Below are 19,386 nucleotides of genomic sequence, written 5' to 3'. Positions count from 1 at the left end.
ATTGAGCAGGCCTTACGTCCAATTGCACGGCTGTTGGTTTCCTCCAAGATGGAGGTGCCGTCATTGCACCTCTGGAAACACTTTGCCATGCCGGTCGTTTCAGTTTGTAAGCTTTACAGCCGGGTAGGAGTATTGGTTGCTTTTCTCCCTTGGCAGCCTGCACATCACTTTCCAATACTGTAAGGACAAGTAGGCGCCAGCTTGAGTCTTCCAAGTCCTCTGTCAAAGTGTATAGTGTCTTCAGCAGTACAGTCTTACCTGCTGTCTGGGAGACAACCAAGGGCAATGACAGAAGCCTATATTGTTTGGGAAGTCTTCTGGACTCCATTGACCAACAACTGGAGAAGAGTTTTCCATGCCTGGCACTGGGGGTTTTGTTAGATGATCTGTGGTTCTTGGGGTAAACATTATTATCCCATGCCTCAGTCATCTTACCCTTGTGATAAAGATTTTAAATTACAGCCACACAGGGGCAATGATGGTGGTGGTGGCCATGGTGAATTAGGAGTCTGTCATCAGTTAGAGCTTTGCTCGTTCATAAGCAGGAGAATCTGTCCTGGGGTGCATAGCTGCCGGTGAGTTCCTTCTCAAGAGAGAAGCCAGAAGGAAAGGCCTGGGCACCTACAGAAAGGAGGACCATGGTCATTCATCCAACGGCTTGATGAACAGACGTTTAGTGACCTACTATATATATTTTCCAGGCACAGGAGTCCAGCACGCTCCATAGAGTTTGCAGTCTAAGTAGGGATCAGAATTACCCAGATGATTCCACAGCCATCAGGACATTATAACTAACCCAGTCACTGCCCTGTCTCTGCAGGCTAGCTATCACCTCTGCTCAGCTGGCTGGCTGGAGAGTGGGCGGGTTGGTTACCCCACGACCTATGCCTCTCCGAAGTGTGGTTCAAACATTGTTGGGATAGTGGACTACGGAATCAGGCCCAACAAGAGTGAAATGTGGGATGTCTTCTGCTACCGGATGAAAGGTCATTGTCCCATCCGCTACAGGCTCCAGGCCAGATAGCCCTGAGCACCTCTGCCTGCAGGGTGGCCCCGGCCTCACCTCACTGGGCCCCTGTGCCTCTCCTTTCCAGATGTGAACTGCACCTGCAAGGCAGGCTACGTGGGAGATGGCTTCTCATGCAGTGGGAACCTGCTGCAAGTCCTCATGTCCTTACCCTCGCTCACCAACTTCCTGGCAGTATGTACCCTGTGTGTTTGGCCCTCCTCCAGCAGGGAGGCTCACCCACAAACAACTAACGAAGAAGTGAGACTCTGAAAGAGGCCAAAGGCTCACGGTTGAGGTTGAGAGCCCAGGCCCTCATGGGAGGAGGGGACCGTGAGCTCAGCCGCTTCATGGGCATGGTTGTGATCTTTAAATGACTTGATGTATTGACACCATAAGCATGTAGAAACTTTTGGATTCATCAGTGCGACACAGGTATTGCCTGTGTTTGCATCTAAAGCAGTTTAAGAAACTGACCAAAAAGAAAGAAAATAGCGTGACTATTTACTATATCATGAGCACACTATAGCAGAAGCAAATGGACATTTTTTTTGTCTTTCCATAACATCAGAATGTATTCCTTCACAGTAAATTCACAAGCTATGTCATATTTATTGGTTGCATTTTACCATGTAACCCTCTATGCCCACGGGCTCTTTTATTCCACTGTCAATTACTAATACTAACCCTTGGGCCATCCATTATACTTGACACAGTAACACACACACACACACACACACACACACACACACACAGTGACAGAATGGCTACAAAGGGTTCAAGGGCCACAGTGCTCAAAGAGGCCTTCTGGACAGCAGAGAACTGACTCAATGCCCAGTCACCCGAAGGGGTTAGATATTCCAAGAACCCAGTGATAGCGACTGGAGGACAGCCTGGAGGTAAGGCTCAGGTTGGGGAAGTCTGGCTGACCTGAAACTGAATGGGCCTCAGCAAACAGTGGTGACTAGGCTGAGCTGAAGTCTTACAACAGTCTGGAGGTCTCTGCCCATCATCAATCATGAGACACATGCCCCAGGAGATGGCTGGATCAGTGAGGACCGGTGTTAAGTGCCCCTCCCTTTATGGGTGAGGAGGTTTCATCTTCATCCGTCTGGAATGTAGGATAAGTTATAGGCAGCTCTGTGGCTCCTGCTAGGCAGATGACAGTGTCTTTGAGCAAGTGTGGCTTATAGTACCACCCAGCCTCGGCACTCAGAATGGAGCCAGATGCTGCCCTGTAGGATGGAGTGGTAACCTGGGGCAGGACACAGGCATGGCCTCGCACCGTGTAGAGCAGAGCAGAGCATCTTAGATGGATGCACTAAGAGAGGAAAAGTCATCCTAATACTCCCGCAAAGGCATCAGGGTATTCTCGGAGGCACTGTGCCCGCCCCCAGCTCCTCCAGCCAACCCCACCCCCACACCATGGCAGCCCATGTGACCACTTCTTTTCCTCCCCAGGAGGTGCTGGCTTATTCCAACAGCTCAGCCCGAGGCCAGGCATTTCTGAAACACCTGACCGACCTGTCCATCCGCGGCACCCTATTTGTGCCACAGAACAGTGGGCTACTGGAAAATAGGGTGAGTGGGTTCCTGATACCTGCACTTTTAGACGGGGCTTTATCATCTGTCACCACCGTAACAGGGTGTTGCAAATCACTCCACCACATGTGATAGATAGCACGTGCCTTTAATTTACTTGGTAAGTAAAGGCACAGGACCTTGTCAGAACAAACAGTGCCTACCCCAGATACAGAGGGGCGCTGGCCCCCATCATCACACACAGATGATGAGCATCTGCCACTTCCAGTCTAGGCAGTAGTCCCAGCTGGACTATGGACAGCTCTGCTCTGCAGGGTTCACAACCAAGCAGACTAAACCAGTCACGGCAGGAGGCAGGAGGCTCAGTGCGAACCTACTATTGTGGGTTCATGTTTGCTAACAAAACACCAGCCAACAGGTCACAAGGGTAAGCCCAAAGTCAGGGAAGGAAATAAGGGGCCAGAGGCAAGCATCCAAGGAGGGAAGAGGCCCTGGTGTAAGGGGTCCAGCACGCTGACGCCCTCGCGATGTGGTCAAAAGAGGAAGAATGCACTGTTTCAACACCCACCCCCATGGAGGCTGACCAGCAGGCCCAAGCCCCAGGCACTGCCCAGTCACAGGGCTGAAGGGCAACCCCTCTGCCTGCCTGGGGATCCTCCAGGCCTGCTCCGGACCCTCCGGGAAACTGGCTTTACAGAATAAAGATGACTTTCCATGTGCTAGTTACACATGAGCCTTAGGAAAGACCCCAGAGCCAAACGCCTAAGGCAAACTTATTTCCAGCTGTTGCTCAGAACTGACTTTTTGTCTGCTTTCTCCTTAGACCCTGTCTGGGCGGGACATCGAGCACCACCTTACTAATGTCAGTGTCTCTTTTTACAATGACCTTCTCAATGGTACCGTTCTGAGGACGAGGCTGGGAAGCCAGCTACTCATCACCTCCAGCCAGGACCAGCTCCACCAAGTATGAAAAGCCTTCTGGGCTTGTTGAGAGAACTAGAGAAAACATGTGCACAGCTCCGGGCATGCCAGCTATTATAATATGAAAGTCAGCTTTAAGTCCATGGATTAGGGCAGTATGAATGCAAACTGTGGCTGTGATACTGTATATTAACGGGCCACCCCAGAACCTTGGCAATAGACTGGGTTAATGAGAACTGAGAAATGAAACTGGTTTTTGTTTTGTTTTTGGTTTTTTGTTTGGTTGGTTGGTTTAGTTTTTCGAGACAGGGTTTCTCTGCATATCCCTGGCTGACCTGGAACTTGCTCAGTAGACCAGGCTAGCCTTGAACTCAGAGATATGCCTGCATCTGCCTCCAGAGCACTTGGATCAAAGGTGTGCACCACCACCTACTGGCCAGAGAAATGAAACTGTTTTTGAAGAAGTTTCTGTCTGTTATTCTATCTCAGGCATTAATGTGTGAGCTTCCAAGTCATATGACCCTGGGATGAATTAGTCTACCTAACTACTCGGAACTCTGTTTCCACATTTGATAAGTAGGGATGAGGGTGATGATGGTGGTGGTGGTGATGGTGATGATGGTGGTGGTGATGATGGTGGTGGTGGTGATGGTGATGATGTGGTGGTGGTGATGATGGTGATGATGATGGTGATGGTGATGATGGTGATGATGGTGATGATGGTGATGGTGGTGGTGGTGATGGTGATGATGGTGATGATGATGGTGATGGTGATGATGGTGGTGGTGATGATGATGATGGTGATGGTAATGATGGTGATGATAGTAATGGTGATGATGGTGATGGTGGTGATGATGGTGATGGTGGTGGTGGTGATGGTGGTGATGGTGATGATGGTGATGATGATGGTGATGGTGGTGATGGTGGTGGTGATGATGGTGATGATGATGGTGATGGTGGTGATGGTGGTGGTGATGATGGTGATGATGATGGTGATGGTGGTGATGGTGATGATGATGGTGATGGTGATGATGGTGGTGGTGATGATGATGATGGTGATGGTGGTGGTGATGGTGGTGATGGTGGTGACAGTAATGGTAGTGATGGTGATGGTGGCATTGGTGACCTCAGTGTCTGTGAACTCTAATCCATAGGCTGTCAGTGGTTCGGTGACTCAGTTTGTGATGTGTAGGAACCAGTGTCCATAAAAATCCATGCACATCCAAGCCACCTGAACCTGTCAGAATGTGACCTAACTCGGAAGGTGGGACGTGGGGCCTCGATTCCATCTAGAGGACAGCCTCCCCTAGAGTTGTGGAGTGAGGCAGAGCCTGAGCCCTGGGGCTTATCATTTACTGCTGGAGTGATGGTGGACAGGCCATTTCCTTCTGTCAGCTCATCTGTCACACAGAGGGTTGGGGAAAGAAGCCCACAGGCCTCTGAGGCCCCAGAAAAGCCAAGCGGGAAGCTGCCTGTGGGGAGGGGAAGAGGTCACAGGTCTCGCTCTCCCTCTCCTCATTTCCCTAGGAGACCAGGTTTGTGGACGGGAGAGTCATCCTGCAGTGGGACATCGTTGCCTCCAACGGGCTCATTCATATCATTTCTGAGCCTTTGAAAGCCCCTCCCATGCCAGGAGTGAGTACCCATGAGGGGCCAGGGAGCTCCTGTGTCAAATGTGCATCCCCAGAGCTCATTCCCACCAGCCTCCCGTCCCAGCAGTGCGTCAGGGGAGCCCCTGGGAGGGAAGTGAGCCCATTTTCTCATCTCTACCCGGTGTGAGCACAGGGGTTCACAGTACTTCCCCGACCTGGGCAGACTGCATGAAGAAACAGTGAACCCTCACAGTGGCTCCTGGCAGAGCCTACATGCTCTGGGAAGGCTGGCTGTGTGGTCATTGTTAGAACCCTAACATTTCCCCAGGGGCACATGAGGTGAGCTGCTAGCTACTAGAAAGTTCCATAGCATGGTGGTCGTGCATATAAGCTCCAAACTGATGGGTTTTAAAGCCTGTGCTCCCTCTAGAAAGCTGTGTGGTTTGGGCAAGTACTTAGCATCTCTTTGCCTCAGTTGCCCCATACACAAATGGGGGAATGACCGTCCATGTCTCTTTAAGTTATTATAAGAAATAGGTCCTGGCAGTAATGAGGCCTAAATTCATGTTAATTTGACAGTATTTTTATGAATCACTCCAAAGTCAAGTAAGGACCGGGTGAATTGAGACCTATCTTACGCTGGAATCACCAGCGTAAGAAATGGCCCCTTTCCTTTCTGTGTACAGACTCCTGCCCACACTGGCCTGGGGACGGGCGTAGTCTGTGCTGTCATCCTGGTCACTGGCGCAATTGCTCTGGCTGCCTATTCTTACTTCCGACTAAACCAGAGAACAATTGGCTTCCAGCGTTTTGAGGTAAGAGAACTGAGCCCGCTGTGAAGGGCTGCCTCTCCTGTTCTGTGTGCACACAGAGGGTGCGCACACCTATAGTCCCAGTGCTCAGCAGGGGGTGAACCAGGGCCACGGGTTCCAGGCCCGCCTGAGGTACACCACAACTTCACGGCCAGCAGAACCATGCAGTGGGATCTTGTTTAAAGGAAAGAAGGGAGGGAGGGAGGGAGGGAGGGAGGGAGGGAGGGAGGGAGGGAGGGAGGGAGGAAGGAAGGCAGGAAGGAAGGAAGGCAGGCAGGCAGGAAGGAAGGAAGGAAGGAAGGAAGGAAGGAAGGAAGGAAGGAAGATAATGAAAAACAAAAAAACAAACAAAGAGCTGGAGAGGTAAACCAGCTACTAAAATGCTTGCTCTGCAACCACAAGGACCCAAGTTCAACTCCCAGATCCCACATAATAAAAGTCAGGCTCAATGGCATGTGCTTGTAAAGCCATCACTGGGGAGAGAGACAGCCCTCTGAGGTCCACTAGCTAGCCAGTCTGGCTGGAGTGGCAAGCTCCAGGTTCCGTGAGAGGTCAAGTCCTAAGAAAGAATGGATAATAGCTGAGCTTGTCCTCTGGCCTCCACACACATGAGCACACGTCGGCACATGTACATCTGCACGTACACAAACATGAGACAAACAACCCCGCAACGACTAGGTCTGGGCGATTTACGAAGAGCATGCGTGTATTGGCTTGTGGTTGTGGAGACTTCCAAGGCCAGGGCTGGCATAGCTTGACTCCCGACAAGGGCCTCACACCACCTCAACTCACAGGAAACCGAAGTGTTGGGAGGCATGCGCTGAAGCAACAGGGCATCACGACAGACAGTCTCACTTCACACCAAGCTGGCCGGGTTCATCCCCCGCTGGTGATAATCATACCTCCTAGTAAGTTCTAGAGGAACACAGCTCATCAGGCCCACTCCAACAGCCAGCTCCAGGGCTGGGCTACCTCAGCATGTCCTGGCCCAGGTGCTGGTATTTGCTTACAGCGGCTAGAGTACCCACCCCCACCTCCGCCCGGGCTTCCTGGGAGGAGGGTCTAGACGAGTCTCCAGCATGGTAGGCTTGGGCATCAAGACTAAGCCCTGAGAGTTGGGGATCGGAGTCTAACACCTGCACAGCTTCACTGTGTAGCCAGCAAACCTCATCCCATTCTGTTTGCAGAGTTGAGTCTGCCTCATCAGCAAGCTCCTGAGCTGCCATGGGGTGGCCCTATGTGCCCATCAGTTTTCTGTTGCCATGACAAAATACCTGAGGCAATCAAGTTATGTGGGAGAAAGGTTTAGCTCATACTTTTAGTCCATGGGGACATCATGGCAGGAGCATACGGCAGAGTACTCACTTCATGGTGGCTGGGAGCAAAGGAAAAAGAGGAGGGGCCAGGGTCCCCTTCCTGGGCACACCCACAATTGCCAAACTTCATCCCATTAGACCCCACTTCATGAAGGTCCCACTGGCTCCCAAGAGCGCATGTAGACTTTAACCAAGAGCCTTTGTGAGACATGTATCCAAACCATAGTGCCCCAAGCACTGGGCTGGGCAGAAGTGCAGGGGTTAATCAGCCTTCCTTTCTCTCTGCTCTCTTCCCTGGTCGTAGATGGAAGTTTCTGTCCAGCTCAGTCCCAAATAAACACACACAGGCTTATATTAATTATAAACTGTTTGGCCGATGGCTCGGGCTTCTTAATGGCTAGCTCTCGATTTTTATCCCATTTTAAAAACTACGTATCTCCACTTGGTCTTGGCTTACAGAGAATGCTCCGACCTCTTCCTTCTACATGGTATCTCCCTCCCAGCCACTCTCTGTCTCCCTCCTCTGTAATGTTGGGCATCCGTCTTAGCCTATAGGCCTGGCATATCTGACAGACACGTCTATGGACCAGGATATTCTGAAGGACTGGACCACCTTGTCTTGGCAAGATTTGCAGTCACTCTTTTTGGCGCCCTGTTTGTCCAGTTTGACAGTCTGGCATACTGTCAGCAGGCGAGGCAAGGGCACTTCCTTACCCTGTGGCTTACCTTTGACACAAAGAAAGGAAGCTCCATGTGGAGTCTCTTTGATGCTCATCATCTTCTCCAAAAAAAAGAACCCATGCTATAAAAATGTTAGATGCCATATTCTCTAGACAGTGAAGTGTTTGAAGATGACCTGTCTTCATCAAATATCTGTTTGACCTTGTAAACTTATCTAATGTGACTACGAGTTTGATTGTAATAGTTGACTAATTACTAACCTGCATTTCCTTATTATCTCATTTAGTTGATAATAACTATCAAGGACTATAAATTTATGTTACATTATTAAATGAGCTGTATAAGTACAATACCTTGAACAATATTGTAAACTTAATGTTTTAGAAAAATTAATTTCAAATTTGTATCAATTTGTATACAATATATAAAAATCTAATTCAATGTAAAATAGTTAAAACTAGTAATTGCTTTTTAAGAGTAGATTTTATCTTACCCCTGTCCTCCATTTATTCCTTTCAGAATAGATTCAGTAATCTACCCTTTTTATCCTATCATATCTGGATTCCTCTTTTTTCAAATTAAAAATATTGAATATAACCCCCTTTTATCAACTTTCTTCCTGATCATAAGCAACAACATTTTGTAACCAATCCCCTTAAATAATGACAAATATTCATAACCCAACGAGTGACCAAAAACCACCTACCTCACCTCTTGGAAATGTGGGTATCATGTTCCTAAAGTTACTTCCTGGTCTCTTTCCACACTCAGGAAAAGCTATTCAGTGCCCTCAGGCAACAGCCCAGGCCTGCCAGAAGATAGCTGGCCTGTCTATAAAGTCAGAGGCAACTCTCAAAAGCATCTCTTACTGTAACCAAACACCACAAACTAGATCACTTACAACCGGCAGAGGGCTGTTCCGCTCACAGATCTGAAAGCTGAGTGATCAAAGGCCACGTGGCTACATCTGTATGACTTTCATGCTACAGAGGACTCAGCCAAGTTCTCAACACAGTGCAGAGAATCCTAGGGTGACAGAGCCAAGTCCTGGCCTGAGCGCCTGTCCTTACAGAGTTTCAGTTCCACTGGGTTATGCTTTGCCCTGCGGTTCCCTGTAACCATAACCACCACCCCAAAGGTCCTGCCTGCAAATAGCACAGCAGGATCAAGTCTCCTACCCTTCTCGTAGCTCCAGATGGGGACTAAATTTCAATGGATGTTTGGACAAGAACATTCGAACCATCATTTGTAGCACATAGATGATCTTTCTAAGTTGACAGAAGCCATACAACTCCAGGGTAACGGGGCTCACCGGTGCTTACCGGTGCTTAGGGTAGGAATTGCAGCATGAGTCATGGGAACATTCCAGGAGGATGGAAATGCCGTGTGGGCCAATTTGGGAGAGATACCTGGTCCTTCTATCACAGTCAGTCACCTCAACAGTGCTTCTGGGAAGGCCCCTGAGGTAAAGAGTGCTCGGGGACAGTCCTGACACTCACCCCTGTGGTTCGCTTTCTTAACAGTCAGAAGAGGACTTGGCTATTGGCAAGCAGCAGCCTGAGAATATCTCAAACCCTGTGTATGAGAGCTCAGCGCCGCCGGCACCCCCTGAGACCTCCTGTGACCCCTTCACAGTAAGTTCACACTTCACCCTAGGCCAGGGCTTAGCTGGGCTGCAGAGTGCTGCCTCCCAGAGAAGTTCAGTGAAGCCGCAGCCCCAGGAAGAGCCACCCTTGTAGGATGCACCTCAGACAGCAAGCCCAGAGGACAGCTTTCTATTCAGGGTGCTCAGCTTTTGTGAAGCCTCCAACTAGAGGCTGCCCAGCCCCCACCTTATGGCCGGGAATGCCGCTGTGGAAGCAGGCCTGTGTAAAACACTTCCCTTACCTATCAATTGTGCCTTGGGCAGAGCCTCTTCTTGCCTAGGGAGCTGCTTTTGCCTCCGGAGGTCTTTAATGGGCAATGATCTGATCTAGTTTTCCCCAGAAGGAACCATTTATTTAATGAGTGAAGCTTGAGCTTGGATTGGGGCTACCCTGATTTTAACCACATGGCAGGGCACCTCATTCACATGGGATGTGAGGGTAGCCTGCCTATCATTTTCAGTCAGTTCTGGACTGGGAAGCTAGGGGAAGGCATTTTCCCCTCACGTAACCATGAAGAACTTAGCCAGACACTGAGCATCCCTGCCTGACAGGCATGCCACCTGAGCTAGCCATGATCTTTGGAACATTTGAATCTTGGCTTCTCTAAATTGACAACCCTGTGTAGCATTTGCATCCTGGCTTCTCTAGATTAACAACCTTTGTAGTATTAGCTGAAGGCAGAGCCATGCTATCAGTTTAGGGTTAGCGTGCATATTTCTCCCACAAATCACGGTACAGTTCAGTTTTTACAAACTGACTGTGGAAATCCCTTTAAATCAAATACACGTAATATTTATTTACTCACTGAAGGTCTCACTGTGTAATCTGGTACTTGCTATGTAGGACAGGCCATCCAGAACTCATAGAGATTTACCCTCTTCGGCCTCCCAAGTGCCGCTACACCTGGCTGAACAGTTGAATTTTTACAGGTTGTCGCTGAAACACTACAAAGTTCTCTTGCAAAAACACCTTAAGATTATTTACTGCAGTAGGTGTAAACAGTGAGCCGGTATCCTTGGCTAGTAGTGTGTATGGTAGCAGATTGAACTGTCTTTGCAATTGGTTGAAAATAACCACATCTCAAATCTTATTTTTTAACTCACATAAAAATATTCTGTCAGATTCAACAGTGGGCTCTGCTGGGTTGTGTTTATTGGCTAGTGCGGGTTTGTTTCTGTCACCATCGTTCTGTGGAAGCTGCCGTCAGTCATTTAAAGTCTGTGGAGGATGGGGTGTTAAACTGTTCCTTATACTCCACACCTCCACAGATTTTTGCCTTCTTCACACATGAGAGTCCTCTGGAACAAAGGGAGTCCATTCCAGAAGCAGAGTTCAGTGAGAACAAGTGGCCAGAAAGTTCTAGTAATAGGACCCCTGAGCCCAGGACACCAACAGGCTGCATCCTCTGACTTTTACACTGGAGTGTGGGCACCTGTAACGGCTCTATATCCCAAACACCCTTGAGGAACCTTTGCTAACTGTAGCGTGCTGCTTGTGAAAACCTCGGTGCCACTCAGAGCGGATGATAGCAGGAGGCTTGACGGGGCTGGCTCTCTGGCAGGGAGTGGGGTGTTCATGCAGTCACCTGCTTTAGTATTTCCAATATGAAAGCTTTATCACTTCATCCACCACTGGCTAAATGTAGTGGCTAACCCTCACACCTTCCTAGTGAAGTAAATATTCCTATGGTGCTGTTAGAGATGGGAACCAACATAATTGAGGGCCTCACAGACAGCTTCAGGCAGCAAAGGATGTGCGGCCCCAACCTAAGTGGCCCTGACCAGCACCCTCCCTACCCCCCTCAACCCCACCCCACCCCCACTGAGGCAGCAGTATGCCTGAAGCCTCCTGTGATATATATGCCTGAGGCAAGGTACGCTTTAGGCCCCAAAGCAGATCCAGGTTCCCCCTAGGAGGGACAGCTTCCATCCCCACCCCAGTATCACAGCCCTCTGTCTTCCAGGACTCTGAAGAACAGGAGGTGGAGAGCGGCGACCCTCTTGGGGCACTGAGGTCCTGATGTGAGCCACCAGCCACCAGCCAATGCCACACACAATCCCTGAGCCATCACGGTTCCACTGTGAATTCTCAACATCAGTTGTCTCTTTAAACTATGATACACTCAGAACCATACCTCACCTCTCTGGTTAATAGGGGTTGTTTCCATGGGTAAGGTACCATGTTACCAGGACCATCCAGGAACCCCACCTCCTCTGACCTCTATTGTTCTTGGCACATTCCAGACGGCCTTGCTAACTGTGATCCTGCGGTATTTCCTACTGCTGTAAGTGCCTGGGGCATGGCTTCACCTCCTGTACTTTGTATCCCAGTACCCAGAAGTCCCCGCCACAGGCATGTGCTCAATAAATGTTATGGAATTTTTAAAGAAGCCACTGTGTGCCTAGGAGGGCTCAAGCTATGAAAGCCAACTACACTTATTAAGGCCAATTAGAGCCTTTTCAATTGGCCAACTTTGTCTCAAGAACTAAGTGTTGTCTCTTTGCTTTTACTTTAAGCACATGAGACTCCACTTACACCTGTTAGGAGAGCGACAACCAAACGGTCCATCAGAAGACGAGCATCCGTAGGGTGTGCAGAGCTCTCCTGCCCTGCTGGTGGGAATGCAAAGTGGAGGCACTGTGGGAGGGAGTCCAACAGGGTTACCACAGAACCAAAGCGACCTCTCATAGGTGTACACCCAAGAGATGAAGAACATGTGCACCCCATAGTCACATGTACTGATGGTGACATTGTTCCCAACAGCCCCAGGCAGAATACCCCAAATGTCCATCTGATGTGACCAAGCTGTGGTGTAACCATGCAACACACCCCTGAAAGATGCAGTGTTGCTCAGTGCATTAATGTCCCTTGATGTCATTAGAAAGTGAGCTGTTATCTGCACCTGTCCACAGCTGCCGCCGCCAATAGCACCCACTTCTGCCTCCTTCCCGCTCCTCCCTGATGGTCCAGGCTGCCCTTAAAATCCAGATTCCCATGCTTTAGCCTCCAGAGTGCTAGGACCATGTATATAAGCTGTCAAATCCAATTCTGCAAAATGTTTTTTCTTGGAGATGTGGGAGGGGGAATAAAGACTTTAAAACCACCAGTCCAGTCACTTCTACACATGAGCAGTGGAGGTCCAGAGTGACTGTTAGCAGCCTTGGGCAACACAGCTCCTGGGACTGGGCTGAACTACGGCTCTGTGTGTGTCTCCCAGAGCCCATGGTCTGCAAGCTCACATCTGTGGACTTGAGATGAAGATCTTAATACACTGCAAAATTCTGCTCCTTTCTGGACAACTGCTCACACTCAGCATGCTTAAACAGCTGTCTCTGTAACATCCGAGTGCCCTCCAACCCAACCACACACACACACACACACACACACACACACACACACACACACACACACACTGTAATCCCCAGCCTTCAGAAGGGCTCAGTGTCAGCACGCTGGAGTGGCTATGGGGACAGAGCGGAAGGCTGGGTTGAACAGACCTCAGGCTTCACCTCCTTTGCTTGTACAAACCAAACGGCCTCATTCTGTTCCATTAGAGTTTTGCTGAGTCAAGTCTAAAGTCTAAAAGCCATAAAATGTCTTGTAAGCTCTCTCTCAACTCCAGGGAACTGAAGCTGTCCCAGGCCTCTGCAGAGGACAAATTTATCATTACCTTTGGGACATGAAGGTGCAATGCCACATTTCCAGGAAGTCACCCCAAAACGACAAGTGTGGGACAGGTTAGCCAGTGGCTCTGTGACATCCGTCATCTTAACAGAAATGCAAGTGGCCATACTGGGGAACAAGGGGACACAGATGAGTGACACAGATGAGTGGCCATCCAGCACAGTGGGAGGTAAGCCCTGGTATAGATGCTAAATCTGTCATTCACACACACAAGACATGTAGAATGTTTTCAAACTTATCCAAACCCAGTAGCACATATGGGTTTTGTTTGTTTGTTTTTACACAGTATTTATCTGTGCAGCCCTGGCTACCCTGAACTCTCTGTAGCCCACGCTGGCCTTGAATTCACAGATTCGTCTGCCTCTGCCTCCCGGGTGCTGGGATTAAAGGCGTGCACCACCATCACCCAGCTTAAATTTTCCTAATATTCCTCGGCATGTCCCAGCTTCCTGGGTAACAACACAAGCAAACAGGTGAACTGCCTCTTCGTATTCTTCAAGGTGGTGTACCCCCCCAACAACTTCCCTCCCACCCCACCTACATACACACATACACACACACACACACACACACACACACACACACACACACACACCACGGCCCCGCTGACTGCCTAAGGCAGAACTCACACAAGTTTCTGTCAGCAATCACCAGTCTTAAAGCTAGAAAACAATGTAGACTTCAACTTTTCTCAATCTCTTCTGTGGGTATATTAGAGTGCTTCTTTTCAGGGGCTGGGAATCAAACTCTGGGCCTCAGGCATGTTGGGTAAGCACTCTATCAGAGAGCTGCACTCCCAACCCTAGGATTTTATTTTATTTTACATTTCATATATATATATATATGTGTATATATATATGTGAATATTTACATTTTTATTTTATTTTTTAATCTTTCATTTTAGTAGAGTAGCCTCAAATCCTGGGGGAAAACACGTTTTACACTGACTTAAGTACACATAACTGACGGTGTACCAGCAGACGAGGAGATCCCATTCAAGCTTTATTTGGCTGTTAAGTTCATTATCACAATATATATAATCAACATGTAGAATAAATAGCAAATTCACATTCCAAATAAATAGTAAATCTACTCTGCATTTATTGTGCCTGGTACCACACAGGCCCAGTCCATCATTCCACTACACAGGTGCTACACTGGAGCTCACACTTGTACTAACAGAAAACACAGGCGCATTGCTAGAGGAGACCAGAGACAAATGCTTCATGCATGAAGGTCTCGCTCCAGTACTGCTGAGAGCGATGCGTGGGAAGGGAAGGGGCAGACCGGTTGGTAGGGTGGGTTTTGAAATGCAAAGCAAGTACAAGGTCTCCGTGGGCCCAGAGGGAGCTCTCATTCTAGTGTTGGAGAGGCCACAGTGCCTTCACATGGAACACTCATGGATCATTCATCTCCAGGTAAGGCGTGTGATGTGGGCCAAGGTAGGCCTGTGCATCAAGGAAATTCTCCCAGAGCAACACACCAGCTAGCTGGGATGAATTAGCCATCAGCTCTGAGCCCAGCCCAGTATTACAAATCCACATGCGGAAGCAATCTTGGCAGGTAGCACAAACACAGTATTTACCACGGGCTGCATGGAGAACCATGCGGCAGACTATACCCAGCAGGAGCCAGCAGGCCATAGGCAAGAGCCTCATCTAGCCCACAGCCTGTGCTGGTGACTCGAATCCCAACGGAGCTGTGTGCCCATCCCCACAGGGGCAGCGATGCCTGTGGCCTGCCAAGAAAAAATGCTTTCCTTCTGAGAAGAGCTTTACTCCTCTTCCCTCACCTCTCAGTGGCCTCAAAGGTTAGCTGAACTGAACCTAGCTCCCTTGTATTAAGGCCAAAAACACATATACATACATACATGAATAAATAAATAAATAAATAACAGCAGGAAACAAAGAAGAAAGGAAAATCAAAAACAAAACCAAACAAAAGGACATCGTGCCAGGCATGGTGGTACCATTTATCCCAACACTCTACAGGGGCAGAGGCAACTAGAGCTCTGTAAGTCTGAGGCCAAACTGTTCTACAAAGTGACCTCCAGGCCAGCCAGAGCTTACATTGACCCGGGGTGGAGGTGCGGGGGGCATTAAAAGGGAGAAGCACACATGGGTTCTCTAAGCAGTTACATGTGGCCACTGGCCAAATTCAGTCTTTTGAGCACTTTAGTCAAGAGCCCCCCAAGCAGGTTTTCGGCAGCACATAAGTGTTTGGACAGAGTGGCATTTCAGTGTTTAGTACTCGCGGAGGGGAGGGGACGGGACGGGAGGGGAGGAGGGGGAAGCCATTCCATCCACCCAAAGCTAAATTAGCTAACTGTTTTTCCTTTCTCCCTTGCAATAAGTAAGAGGGCTGATGCATTCAAAGCAACCAGGAGTTTAGTCTGAGATCTGACCTAATCAGTAGCGGCTGAAAGCAGAGGAGCAGGCGGGCACCGGTAGAGAGCGAGGCCGAAGGAGAGAAGGACAGGAAGGAGCAGGGGAAGCAAAAAAGAGGCAGGAAGGGAGAGGAGGGAGGCAGAGGGGCATGCGATTCTAGGAGGGAAGCAAGAGCTTCGAATGCCCGACGCCTAAGGTATTGTAAAGCAGGGCCCCGCAAAAGCAGCTCTGGGAAAAACCAGCAGGGCAAATTGCGTGGATGGCTACCACAGACCTTGCTGGGTATCACACTGGCACGGACTGCCCTAGACTGAATTTTTGTTCACGTGATTCTTAGAAAGTCAGTCTAAGCAATGTTTAAAAAAAAAAAAAAAAAACTAATTTTATTGCTGGGGTGTGGTGGTGTACTCCTTTCTTCCCAGCAGGCAGAGGCAGAGGGATCTCTGAGTTTGAGGCCAGCCTGGGCTACAGAGCGAGTTCCAGGACAACCAGGGCTACACAGAGAGACCCTGTCTTGAAAAAAACAACAACAACAATTATTTGCTTTACAATTTGATTTTTTTAAAGGTGGAAAAAAGATCTACCTCCCTTTTTAAAACTATATTTTGTCATCAGTGTGCACAAAAAAGAACAAGATGCCAGTACAGTACATCAGACCCCAGCCAAGAGTCCCTGGGACAAGTTAAAACCTGTTCTGACTGCACCAGACAAGGACATCACCACAGTGGAAACTCCCTGCTCTTCCTCCAAGGACACTACACCAGGTCTTGCTGCCAGGACACAGGTCTGAGGGTGCTGTCTGCCACTGCACGTTTGCTGAGCCATGGTACAGCTGATCCCAATACTGTAACCCTTCTCAACTGTCAAATCCATCACTCACACCCAGGAGATGCTTTTCTCCTGCAAGGCTTAGGTCACCTACTGTAGGCATCCAAGGAAGCAATTGGACTTCATTCTTGAGTAAACAAACTCCCCTGTAACTGGCATCTAGTTGCAGAAGAATATCTGATTGGCTTAGCACAAGTTAGGAGCATCCTGAGCAGCTTGTATCCTTTCGAGACCAGAGTGGTGCTGAGCATCACCTGCTGGCATTAGATTCCAGCTGCCAAAACCCCTGGTGGCTAACACTGGGGAACAAGCAAACAGGAAAATGCTCATCCTGTCTTAAAAAAGCAGAATGCTGAACCCCAGTGCTTAGAATACAACACAGGAGGAGGGATCTGAAGGGTCACCTTTGCGATGATGTTCGATACAGACATTAAAGATCCCCGTGGCAACAGTGAATGCTAGGCGGCTCATTTAACTTGCGTTTTGGCAGGCAGCCTACAAAAGGCCAGTGGGCAATCTATCAGCAGCTAGTTACGATCTACTTATTGTAGTAAAGCTGTCAGGCAGCAAGCACTCACCACAAGCCTCCTTCATGTTCATGCATTCTTTAGATTTAATATATACCTCACCACAGCCGCATGCCTATAATCCAGCTCTCGGGAGGCTGAGGCAGGAGGATTGAGTCCAAGGCCAGCCTGGGCTCCACAGTAAGACCCTGCCTGGAGGGGGGATGGAGGGAGGGGGAGGCAGCTATGGCGGTGGCGGCGACGGCGCCACATTAGCGCAGAAGCTTAAAAGGAGCCAGGCGACATGAGACAAGGCTAATGTAGCCACAAACACGTGGCATTTGCAACAAAAACACGTTACGCAGGACCGTGTCCCCAACCGCAGCCATTCCCAAGGCTCTTGGGGCATCAAATATGTTCAAAGACACCGAGAAGCAGACATAATAAAGGGTTCCTCCCCCAAAGGGGAGGGGAGGAAGAGATGCCCCTCCTGTGAGCTTGGCTCTCAGCCTGAAATGTGAGACTTCACCAGCGAGCTGCTGTGTCCCAAGCGCCCTAGCGCACAGGCTTGTTTGTGCACAGGCTTGCGCTGGCCGCAGAGGGCTTTGCTTCTTGTCTTCTACAATGCCCGACCCCCCCCCCAGCTGCCATCTCCTCACCCCCTCCCTCCCTCCCTCCCGGGGAAAGGAGGGGAGCCGCAGGCAGAGCAAGTTCCCACTGGGGACAATGGCTTCTTGTTCTCCCTCAACAAAGTCATTCTGGGGGCTCAGGTCTCATGGAGCAATGTGTGTAAAAGTCTACAAAAGCCTCACACCAGAAGACTGGGAACTGTCTGCAGGCATCACAGTGCCCTTCCAGTCCCCAGCGCTCTGCTTTGTAAACAACCAAGAAACGTCTCCTGCCCTGCTGATGGCAGCATCAAGCTCCACAGTAAACAAGGCCGCATCACTGTGTGGAGGGCAGAGCCCAGGCAGCCAGCCCCCGTCACTGCCTGGACAGGACCGTATTTGTGGTAAGGTAGAAAAAAATACAAAAGGTGCTATCTGACTCTTTGGGAAAGCAACTCTCAGGCCCACTGGGCCTTCTGTGAGGCCGCTTCTGGCTTCTTCTTCAGACAGACACAGATTACTTGGCCTGAGCCTCCCGCAGCATTGAGGGTCTGAAGGCAGAGGGGCTGTCCGACCACGCAGGGAGCTCATGCTGCAGGGGAGTCCTCCTGGGGTAGAAGGTGTGGTGGACATCGTAGTTCAGGAGACAGCTCAGAGATGCCATGTAGATGTCGGCGAACCTGGACAGGCGCCTCAGGAAGTAGGTAGGGTTCTGGTCTGTACGGAACAAGCTCCCAAACTGGGCATTGAAGAAACTTTTGGTCATTTCTCTGAAGTGTCAAGAAATAAAAACAAAGCAACAGAGAAAGGCTCTTTAGTGTTTCGTTTTTTAACTACTGAAGTAAAAATATCTTTAAAACAAGAAGTTAATGGAAAGAAAAAGAAACCAGTTAGCCAAGAGCAGACCTAATTACCAACCAAGAAAAACCGTGAGCCTGGCATGGGACCCACGCCTGTAACCTCAGCTCCAAGGGGCTGAGGCCTGAAGATCAGGAAGCCAGCCTGGGCTACACACTGAGACCCTGTCTTACAAAACAAAAAAACCACAAAACAGTATCTGTCAGGCCATGTCTCAAACAGTTGGTCACATTCCCCACTAACCCAGTTAAAACACTACTGGAAGGCTCCCATGTGGATCGCATGTTCCACATGCTGTTTTGGAGGTATTGAGACAAATAATTCTCCACATTCCTAGACCAAGAACTAAGCAAGGTACAGAAATGAAATACTGCAAATCTTTGAGTCTTCTCATGGAAGAATTACAGATTATTCCGTTAGTCACCACCTTCCACAACAGGCCTTCAAAGTGTGGGCACACTCCGTCCCAGCCTAGCCCAGAGCATCTTCAGTCTCCCAGGCCCAGGCAGTAGGTCTCTGCGACCAGACCTGTGCAGTCTCACCTCTGTCCATACCCCCACACATACGATATTCCAGCAAAATGGATTGATGCCATTTGACTTAAGCGGCATTGAATACAGCAAGTCTAACTCTGGACAACTGCGCATAAAAACCACCAGTAGTCAGCACTTGTCTGTTGTCACTGACGAATGACAGATGCAACAACCAAACGGCCACAGCTGTCAAAACCAACTAGGGAGTCGCAAGCCTTTAATCCCAGCACTCAGGAGGCAAAGGCAGGCGGATCTCTATGAACTCCAGACCAGCCTAGTCAAAAAAGCTACACAGAAAAACCCTGTCTCAAAAAATAAAAACAAACGAAAACACCCAACTAGGCTTCTTAACAGCATAAACGGTATTTAAACATGTCCTGCAGCACCCCACGGGGATGACAGAGGGGAGGGGCTGGATAGATGGTTCAGTGGTTAAGAACACTTTTTGTTTTGACAGACGACTCCC

At 49.3% G+C, this 19,386-nt stretch overlaps 2 protein-coding genes across 2 annotated transcripts in view; one reads left to right on the top strand and one right to left on the bottom strand.

Moving 5' to 3' along the window:
• Positions 1 to 11,569, top strand: part of Stab2 (stabilin 2) — a 147,061-nt gene extending 135,492 nt beyond the window's left edge. The window contains exons 62-69 of the mRNA XM_051206213.1: positions 821 to 986; positions 1,095 to 1,201; positions 2,468 to 2,587; positions 3,372 to 3,512; positions 4,997 to 5,104; positions 5,748 to 5,876; positions 9,394 to 9,504; positions 11,480 to 11,569. Of these exons, the coding sequence (XP_051062170.1) occupies positions 821 to 986; positions 1,095 to 1,201; positions 2,468 to 2,587; positions 3,372 to 3,512; positions 4,997 to 5,104; positions 5,748 to 5,876; positions 9,394 to 9,504; positions 11,480 to 11,536 (939 nt within the window). The 3' untranslated portion in view covers positions 11,537 to 11,569. The remainder of the gene's footprint in view (positions 1 to 820; positions 987 to 1,094; positions 1,202 to 2,467; positions 2,588 to 3,371; positions 3,513 to 4,996; positions 5,105 to 5,747; positions 5,877 to 9,393; positions 9,505 to 11,479) is intronic.
• Positions 11,570 to 18,025: 6,456 nt separating this feature from the next.
• The window catches only part of Nt5dc3 (5'-nucleotidase domain containing 3), a 40,551-nt gene continuing 39,190 nt past the window's right edge, over positions 18,026 to 19,386 (bottom strand). The window contains exon 14 of the mRNA XM_051206218.1: positions 18,026 to 18,299. Within this exon, the coding sequence (XP_051062175.1) occupies positions 18,047 to 18,299 (253 nt within the window). The 3' untranslated portion in view covers positions 18,026 to 18,046. The remainder of the gene's footprint in view (positions 18,300 to 19,386) is intronic.

Source organism: Phodopus roborovskii, unplaced genomic scaffold (genome assembly GCF_943737965.1).
Source record: "Phodopus roborovskii unplaced genomic scaffold, PHOROB, whole genome shotgun sequence".
Taxonomy (NCBI): domain Eukaryota; kingdom Metazoa; phylum Chordata; class Mammalia; order Rodentia; family Cricetidae; genus Phodopus; species Phodopus roborovskii.
The sequence above is the reverse complement of the archived record's forward strand: the minus strand, read 5'-3'. Positions and strand labels throughout refer to the sequence as shown.